Raw genomic sequence first — 9,588 nt, forward strand, 5'->3', positions numbered from 1 at the left:
AGCTGGGATCAGGGGAAGCCCTGGAGGTAGAGAGGGATTACAGGAGTTTACTAAAGAAGGAAATCTGAGGGCAAAAAGTGGGTACGATATAGCTTTGGCTGAGAAGATTAAGGTGAATCCAGAGATACCCTCTAAGTATGTTTAAAGGTAAAAAGAATAACTAGAGAGAGAATCCACCCTTCAAGGACCAAGGTGGACATGTATGTGTGGAACCTCAGGAGATGGGCGAGGTCCTTGCGAATATTTCTCTGCCGTTTACCATAGAGAAAGACGTGAAGACTTGGGAATTTGGGAAAGTTGGTGGTGATATCTTGGAGAGTCCATATCACAGGGTTGAACGTATTAGAATGTATGAAGATGGATAAATCTCCTGATCCTGACCAGATACATCCAAGAACCCTGCAAGAGGCTAGAGAGGAAATTGTGTTGGCCCTGGCTGATATATTTGCATCATCATTTGCCATGGTTGGGGTCCTGGGAGACTGGAGGGTAGCAAATGTTGTGCCCTTGTGCAAGAAGGGCTGCAAAGAAAATCCTGGGAATTATAGAACAGTAAGCTTAACATCCGTGGTAGGTAAGTTACTTGAGAAGATTCTGAGGGATAAGATATACATGCATTTAGAAAGACAGGGTTTGATTAGGAGCAGTCAGCATGGCTTTGTGTGGGAGACCATGCATGTCAAATTTGTTAGAGTTCTTTGAAGTGACCAGAAAGGTTGTTGAAGGCAGGGCGGTAGATGTAGTCTGTATGGATTTCAGTAAGGCCTTTGATAAGGTTCCACATGGTAGGCTGTTCCGGAACGTTAGATCGCATGGAATCCAGGGAGAGTTGGCAAATTGGATACACAGTTGGCTTGACGGCAGGAAGCAGAGGGTAATAGTGGAAGAATGTTTGTCGCACTGGAGGCCTGTGACTCAGCATTTGGTGCTGGGTCCGTTGCTGTTTGTTATCTATATCAATGATTTGGATGAGAATGTACAAGGCATGATTAGGTTTGCAGATGACACTAAAATAGGTGGTATTATGGACAGTGAGGAAGGTTGTCAGAAAGTACAGCAGGATTTTGATTACCGGGAAAGTGGCCTGAGAAATGGCAGATAGAGTTTGTCCTGGATGGTATCAAGCTGCTTGTATGTTGCTGGGGCTGCAGTCATCAAAGCAAGTGGGGACTTGTGCCTTGTAGATGGTGGACAGGCTTTCAGGGGTCAGGAAGTGAGTTACACGCCACAATATTCCTGCTGTTGTATTCGCTGCATTCATTTGGTGAGTCCAGCTGAGCTTCTGATTAATTATAACTCCAAGGATGATGTTAGTGGTGGATTCGGTGATGGTGACACCACTGCCCCTTGACATTTAATGGTTAGATTGATGGTCATAGACTGGCATTTGTGTGGTGCGAATGACACTTGCCTATTGTATGCCCAAACCTGGATACTGTCCAGATCTTGTGTCCAAATGCAATGGACTGCTTCAGTATCTGAGGAGTCGCAAATGGTGCTGAACATTGTGCAATCGCCGGCGAACATCCCCACTTCTGACCTTCTGATGGAGGGAAGGTCATTGAAGCAGCTGAAGGTGGTTGGGCCGAAGACACTACCCTGAGGAACTCCTGCAGAGACGTCCTGGAGCTGAGATGACTGACCTGCAGCAACCACGACCATCTTCCTATGTGTCACATATGACTCCAACCACCGGAGAATTTGACCCCTGATACCCATTGATTCTTGCTAGGGCTCCTTGATGCTACACACGAATGCAGCCTTGATATCAAGGGCTGTTGCTGCCACTCTCTCCTCACCTCTGGAATTTAGCTCTTTTGTCCACGTTTGAACCAAGGCTATAATGAGGTCTGGAACTGAGTGGCCTTGGTGGAACCCAAACTGGGCATCACTGAGCAGGTGCTACTTGATGGCACTGTTACTGACACCTTCCGTCACTTTACTGATGATAGAGAGAAGACTGGGGCAGTAATTGGCCGGGTTGGATTTGTTTTGCTTTTTATGTACAGGATATAGTTGGATAATTTACGACGTTGTCAGGTCGATGCTAGTGTTGTAACTGTACTGGAACAGCTTACCGAGGGAAGTGGCAAGTTGTGTAGCACAAGTCTTCAATACTGTTGCTGGAATGTTGTCAGGGCTCGTAGCCTTTGCTATATCCAGTGCCTCCAACCTGTTCTGATATCACATGGAGTGAATTGAATTGGCTGAAGACTGGTATCTGTAATGTTGGGGACCACTGGAGGAGGCAGAGATAGATCATCCACTTGGTACCTTTGGCTGAAGATTGCTGCGAAAGTGGTTGAGGTGCATGATTCTCTGAAAGTGAAGTCACAGGGAGACAGGGCAGTGAAGAAGGCTTTTGGCACACTGGCCGTCATCAGTCAGGGCATGGAGTGCAGAAGTTGGGAAGTTATGTTGCAGTTGTACAAGATGTTGGTGAGGCCGCACTTGGAGTATTGTGTTCAGTTTTGGTCACCGAGCTATAGGAAGGATGATATTAAGCTGGAAGGAGTGCAGAAGAAATTTACAAGGATGTTGCCAGGACTCGAGGGACTGAGTTATAGGGAGAGGCTGGACAAACTAGGACTTTTTTTATTTAGAGCCTAGGACGCTGAAAGGGGATCTTATCGAAGTGTGTAAGATCATGAGCGGCATGGATAGAGTGAATGCACTCAGTCTTTTTCCCAGGGTTGAAGAATCGAGGACTAGAGGGCATCAGTTTAAGGTAAGGGGGGAAAGAATAAATGGGATCCTGAAGGGTAACTTTTTTACATGGAAGGTGGTACGCATATGGAATGAGCTATCAGCAGAAATGGTTGAGGTGTGAGATGGGTTCATTAACAATGTTTAAAAGGCATTTGGACAAATACATGGATAGAAAAGGTTTAGAAGGATATGGCCCGAGTGCAGGGAAATGGGGTTAACGTGGATGGACATTTTGGTTGACCTGAATCAGTTTGGGCAGAAGGGCCTCTCTCTGCTGGAGGACTCTGTAGCCAGATATGTAGAGTGAGTAACAATGCTTAATTGCTTGGAATTATGGTGCTGTAGCTGACACTTGTGATTCTGCAGTTGAAGATTGTTTGTTTAGTTTCCGCTTAATCTGAGTTATTATCATTTGCATCAAGTATTACGATCAAGATTATATCTAACTGAACAAGAGAACCTTTGAGCTTCAGTGCTTTTAAAACTCTCGAGCAGCTGCTGAGAATGAACATGAACGTCTTTAGTTCAGAATTGATATCAGTCATTGGCAGACGGGCCTTAACCAGCCAGAGTTGTAAATGAGTAACAAAGTACTTCATATTGCACTACTTTACTTTGCGTCTATACTGAAATCATTCTTGTATTTTTCTGGGATTTTATTATGTTGAACTATTTAAAAATTCCTTCCACAAATAACTTCGTTTGGCAACCAGATGTGCCATTCTGTGCTTGTGACATTAGACGAGAGAGAGAGAGACGAATGACCAGTTTATCAGCTTGTTTTAGAGGTGATTGAGGCAGGGAGGTGCGACTGAATGGGGAATGTCAACTTGAATCACGAGAATACCCAGGATTCTTCCAAAGAATGCCATTGCTAACAGTGCAGCACTTTTTTTTTTCTCTCGGTATTGTGCTGGTTTTTTAACCTAATGATGTGTTTAAACCTTGGCAGGGGCTCAGAACATCCTAACGCAGAGGAAAATTAGTTCAGTTGGTGCATTAATTTAAAATTGCAATGTAATTGTAATGAAATATACAACCTGTATGATCTTTGCATTTAAGGAACAATTGCTAGGGCTGAACATTTAGACCATGGCTGATGAAGCCCAATATAGATTGAGCTGTTTGTTTTCTGTGCAGATGTTCAACCCTGCAGGTTACAGGGTTTAAGTAGGTACAAACATTTACTTAAAGACGAGTAAACTCAGTATCTTTTTTCGTAGTTTGCTATTTTTCGTAGTTTGCTATTTTTCGTTTTGGATAATCATTTTGTAGCTCGTGTTTGAAGGTGTTTTTAAAACCAAAATATGATGTATTTCATTAAAAATAACCTTGCAACAATTTCCTTGGAGTTGATGTGCTGAATGGCCTAATCCTGCTCCGATTTTTAATGATCTTGTGTTTAGTCCATTGTCCCATTCTGATTCAGTCAGAAATTCTACAACTTAACTAACTTTTAGTTCTAATAACTAAAGATTTTACTGTTCAACCCTGGGTGGAACACCTACAGAACTCTAGAGCAGTTAATGATGAGCAACAAAAGACACACTCTCTCGTCTCCTGAAAGAACTTCTTAAAAAATATATCTACTTGCCTTTGGTCTTTTTAGTGCATAAAATTCTGGGACCATCGTACGTACGTTAACCTCATTCCAGCCTTACATTAGCATTGAAAATTAAAATTTCTTGACGTACCTACTCATAGGAGCCAGAACTAAATTGATATAATATATTGTGAAATATGTATGGTCACCTTTTGCCCATCAAATGTTAAATTAATCCATGATATGTCTGTTTTTGCAAGGCTGCAGTAATGACTGATTAAAAGATCCCTGGAAAACTTAGCTCAACCAAAAGCTCTGGAACGATATGGAATTCTGTTTGTACCAATCGTAATTTAATGTTTTCCTCATGACACATTTTGTCTGGTGACGAAGCTTGTACTTACACATGACACACGCTGCATGTTAACTTGCAGCAAGTAGGATATTTCCTTTTCCAGCAGCATTCCCCTTTACTCTAGTTGTTTCACGAGAACAATTCTTTTTCAAAGTTACAGTTTCAAACGTTACTGTCCTTAATGACCAGTCTTTGCATAGGATCCTGGATTTTTGTGCTGGTGGGATATTCAGCGCCCATGTAGGGGATTATAGCTGGACCATTATGCAGAGGATCCCTTCCATCATGCTAAGTGGGATAGAGTAGGGGCAGATTTGACAGCTCAAAATTGGGCCTTCACTGAGTTTTAATTGGAAGCAGGAACCCATGCAGGGGTGTTATATTGTAGTAGTTATGCTACTGTACTGTTAATGCTGAAGTCCGAAGTCGCACGACATGAGGTTATAGTTGAACAACTTTCTTTGAAATCATAAGCTGTTGGAGTGCTGCTCCTTAACCCTAACCCTATCGCAGGTGAAGTGGAGGGAAGTACATAAGCCTGTATGCTTCCCTCCATTTCACCCTGATGAAGGAGCAGTGCCCTGAAACCTGTTGGACTGTAACCTGGTGTCATGTGACTTCTGACTTTGTCCATCCCAGCCCAACACCAGCACCTCTACTCAATGTTCAAAGCATGAATTCAGTCATGACAATTGGAAATGTTAATTTTTGTTTTATGAAAAGTTTGAAAATACAAATCTGGTATTTGTAGAAGTCACCATGAATTTGTCAAGGTTATAAAACCCACTGATTTAATAATGCACTTTGGGGGGGGTGGGAAAAGCCTGCTGCCCTATCTGTCTGTGCCCTAAATGTAACTCCTATTCCTGACTACTTCATTCCCCTCTAAAGTGCCCTGCAAAGCCATTCATTATGGCAAAATTGGACAGTACCTATTGGACCTGTACCAAAGCTTGCATCCAAGAAATGATCAAAGTCCACTTCTCCCCAAAGAAATTGTTACTTTCCTCCTTGCCTAAACCTTGCTGACTTGGCACAAACTGGCTGTTCACTTCTTGTTAGAGAATCAAAGAATAACTGAAGTGAAGAAATAAATTGTTTTTTTAAGTATTAACAATTTTGACTTGGACAGTTACCTTTGTGAAGAAGCATCTAAGAATTGCACCATCTCTTCTATCAGTTATCAAAAGAGGCAAATATTACATCCCCATCAGAAAAACGTGGTAAAATGGCTATTGGACCCCAGCTGTGTTTTTCTTTTTAACTTCATTCATGATGTAGGTATTGTTGGCTAAGCCAGTACATATTGCCTATCCCTAATTGCCTTTGAAAAGGTGCTGGTAAGCTACCCTCTCCATGGTGTTAGGAAAGTATGAGCAGTATATTTCAGTGACCCATGTTCACTCGTTCAATTTACTTCTGTTTCTCCAACAGATTACAGACAATACTTTAATTCAGCTTTCCATCTACTGCCCACGGCTTCAAGTATTGGTGAGTAGAAACAGAAAGATAAGAACTGGAGCGGTTCGTTGTTTTTCGTCATTGCCGTTCGGTTGTGCTGATCTGCAGCATAACTACATCTACCTGCTATGGTTTCATAATCAATAAGTTCTTGTTAGGCAAGGGTATTATCAGTTTTCATTCTGATTTTCAATTGCTGTCCAGTTGTTGAGACATAGTTTGAGATTTCCACTATCCTTTGTGGAAATGTGCTTCTTGATATCGCCTCTGAACTTGTAATTTGATGTACTGTGTTCTGAATTCCCCTCCGTAGAAATTAGGGTCGATTAGTTCCTCCTCTTGATCAACTCTCTCTTAATCGTCTTTAAAAGGCTTGAATATGTTGATCAGCAAAGATACAGGAACTCTAGCCTTTGTTGTTCCAACACAGCATCTGTACCTAATGCTCATCATTATAATAAGATGCTTTCCTCAAGATTCATCTGAGTTTATAATATTTCAATGTGTTCTCAAAATTCTAGCCTGCGCAGCATTGAAATGCAAAATCGTTCCAATTTGCAAATCGTGATAACTTCCATATCGCATCTTTGTTCTATTTCATTCCTTTGATTCTTCCCCTTCCTGCTCTCCTCCCTAACTCCCTCTGATGCCGAGTATGTTTAGGTGCTGTTAAAACTTCAGAACGGAAGAATGACGCATTTCCTGCTGCTCACCCACCAATAACCACTCTGGCCACTAGGACATTGACTTGCAGTGATAATTTAAGCCAAATAGCAATACTGCTCTTGCCTTGCTTGACAGGGTAAATGCTTCGAGGATGTTTACTCCTCATGGGAGACCCTAGGACCAGAGAGCATTGTCTCCGAATAAAGCAATGCCAATTTAAGACAAATGAATGGGAAATTCTTCTATGACGATTGACAGTCTTTTGAACTCCTTTCCACAGAGAGCTGTGGGGTCAGAGTCTTGTGTATATTTAAGGCTGAGATAGATTTTTGATCAGTATGGGGGATCGAGAATCGAGAATAATGGCAGAAAACATAGGAAAGTGGACGTGAGGAACGTCTGATTAGCCGCTATCCTGTTGAATGGTGGAACAAGCTCTAGGGGCCAAATGGTCTACTCCTGTTCCTATTCCTCATGTTCTTATGTATCTGTCTAAAATACTGACAGGTTGAATGATCAGCAGTCGTATCTAGAGTTGTGTGGACTTGTGTGGACATGTATGGCTCAAGTGTTGGATTATGAAATCTGCCTCTTGTGATTGATAGCTCCAGTCTATCACTTAACATCATGTCATGTCCAATTTTTGCCCCAGAGAGGCCCTACTTACACCCTATAAAAGTAAAAAGTTGACAGTGGCAGACACCCAACTTCAATAATAAAAATTCTGCAGTAGATTTATGTGCCTGTTCTTCTTCTTTTTCTGTCTGTTTGACTGTTTCATTAAACAGTTCTGTTCTCTTATTTCTGCTAATGAGATTTATGGCTTGCTGCTGTTATTGTGATATGTTTTCCCCTAATTGTGTGAGATGACTTTACTGCTGTTTCTGCTATAATGGCTTCATATTTTCTATGCTGTTGACTTTTAGGATTTGTTCTCTGCTTGATGTGCCGCTTTCCCCTTTCTTCTCTTCCTAACAAATGCCGGAAGGCAAAGGTTTCCGAAATACTTGGAATGTGACTAAGCGTCCTTTGCAGGAAACTTCCATTTGATAGAAAAACAAACAAACTCATCACAGTGGTGATTTGGAACATGTTAAATAGGAGCTTGGGCTGGTAGCACCTGAATGTAACAGACTTTTAAACCACCGCCATTTCTATACTTGAAGAACCTGTGCTTTTAAATGATTTCAACTCCTGGATTTAAATCCCTCTTTCACCTTCTCCCAGTGCCATCTGATCAGGGGTTCACCCTCCCACTTATTTCACCTGAATACTCCAAGTCTCTGACTCTGGCCTTATTTGTATCCTTTTCTGTCGCTTCAACCCCAGATGCCAAAGTACCTTTGTTAATCCCAGTTCACCTCCCCACCCTAAATGTTCTTGTAGCTCGTTTTAACCAAACTTTTCAAATCCGTCCACTGATCTATCCCTTCCTGGCATGGAATCGGTTTTCACATCTCATTCATCTCTTTTAAATACTCGAGGCAGCTTTGCTGTTGCAGGCACTGCACAAATTTGAGCTAATGTATCTGATGCATTTCCCCCCACTCCGTGCAGAGTTTATCACACTGTGAATTGATCACTGACGACGGAATTCGCCATCTTGGGAATGGGGCCTGTGCTCATGATCGATTGGAAGTAATTGAATTAGATAACTGCCCGCTGATCACTGACGCGTCACTTGAACATCTAAAGAACTGTCACAGTCTCGAGAGAATAGAGCTATATGACTGTCAACAGATAACGCGTGCTGGGATCAAGAGACTTCGGGTTAGTGTCATTTTCTCCTGGTCTGTTTGTTTGAACTATACTCGTTTTCATTCGTTAGGTTGTAGCTAGAATCTAATACATAGTCCACAATTTTCAACTATCCCACATTTCGTGTTTAATGGCTTTTATTGTGCAATCGTGAGCCTTGTTTGGTGTTTCTTATGCAGATCAGAGGGTTTACTTTTAGGAGGAAAATCATGTTTTCTGGGTAAAATGCACAATTACTTTATGAATGCGTGTCCTCCAGTCTAGTTGGTGTGTAAACTTTGGATGAGTTATTTCAGAGGTTCCTTTCAAGCCAGAGATCAGATCTGATTTTATTCTGTTCAGAGGAAGGGTCACTGGACCTGAAATGTTAACTGTGATTTCTCTTCAGATGCTGTCAGACCTGCTGAGGTTGTCCAGGAATTTCTGTTTTCGTTGTCTGTGATTTCATTGGTTGGTGGGGGTTTGTTGAGTGCCTGCAGGTACTGTGGTTCAGGTTGCTTTGCGTGTCTTATCTCGGTGTAGTTCTGCTCACATTTGGCTACTCATTTGCTGTGAAAGGGGTAGGTCTTAACTCGAGGGCAGTAGTTCAGAAGGAAAGCAGCAGCTGAACACTTTTAATGTATCATCATCATAAAAAAGCAAAATGCTGTGGATGCCAGAAATCTGAAACAGAACGTCGGAGAAACTCAGCAGGTCTGACCTTTTTGCTGCACAGATACCGAGTTAACATTTTGAGTCCAGTATAACGTGAACCATGTTTCTCACTGCACAGAAATTGCCACTGCATCTATTGTGCTGGTAGATCAAAGGTAAACTCGAGCAAAAGGTAATTGTCACTGATGGGTAGCATCATCTAGTGGCACTGGTCTGTTATTACAGCATGACAGGTAAATAGGATGATTTTGCTTAGCTTTGTTTTCTACTTCCATTTTTAAGACTCTGACATAGACATGTTGATATTTGAAGGAAAGAGCTAGAAATCACAGCACTTTTGATAGGAACATACAAGCAGGAGTAGGTCATTTGTCTGCTCTGCCATTATAGATCATTTACCTCTGCCATTTTTCCCTTCCATGTTATTAGCAGCTATAAGTCT

The 9,588-nt window shown here is 41.9% G+C and overlaps 1 protein-coding gene across 3 annotated transcripts in view; it reads left to right on the forward strand.

Moving 5' to 3' along the window:
• The window catches only part of LOC109923003 (F-box/LRR-repeat protein 20), a 123,020-nt gene that overhangs the window by 104,460 nt on the left and 8,972 nt on the right, over positions 1-9,588 (forward strand). For all 3 annotated transcript variants that reach the window (XM_048614493.1, XM_048614492.1, XM_048614494.1), the window contains exons 13-14: positions 6,042-6,098; positions 8,292-8,504. In XM_048614493.1, the coding sequence (XP_048470450.1) occupies positions 6,042-6,098; positions 8,292-8,504 (270 nt within the window). The remainder of the gene's footprint in view (positions 1-6,041; positions 6,099-8,291; positions 8,505-9,588) is intronic.

Source organism: Rhincodon typus, chromosome 30 (assembly GCF_021869965.1).
Source record: "Rhincodon typus isolate 14 chromosome 30, sRhiTyp1.1, whole genome shotgun sequence".
NCBI classification, from domain to species: Eukaryota; Metazoa; Chordata; class Chondrichthyes; order Orectolobiformes; family Rhincodontidae; genus Rhincodon; species Rhincodon typus.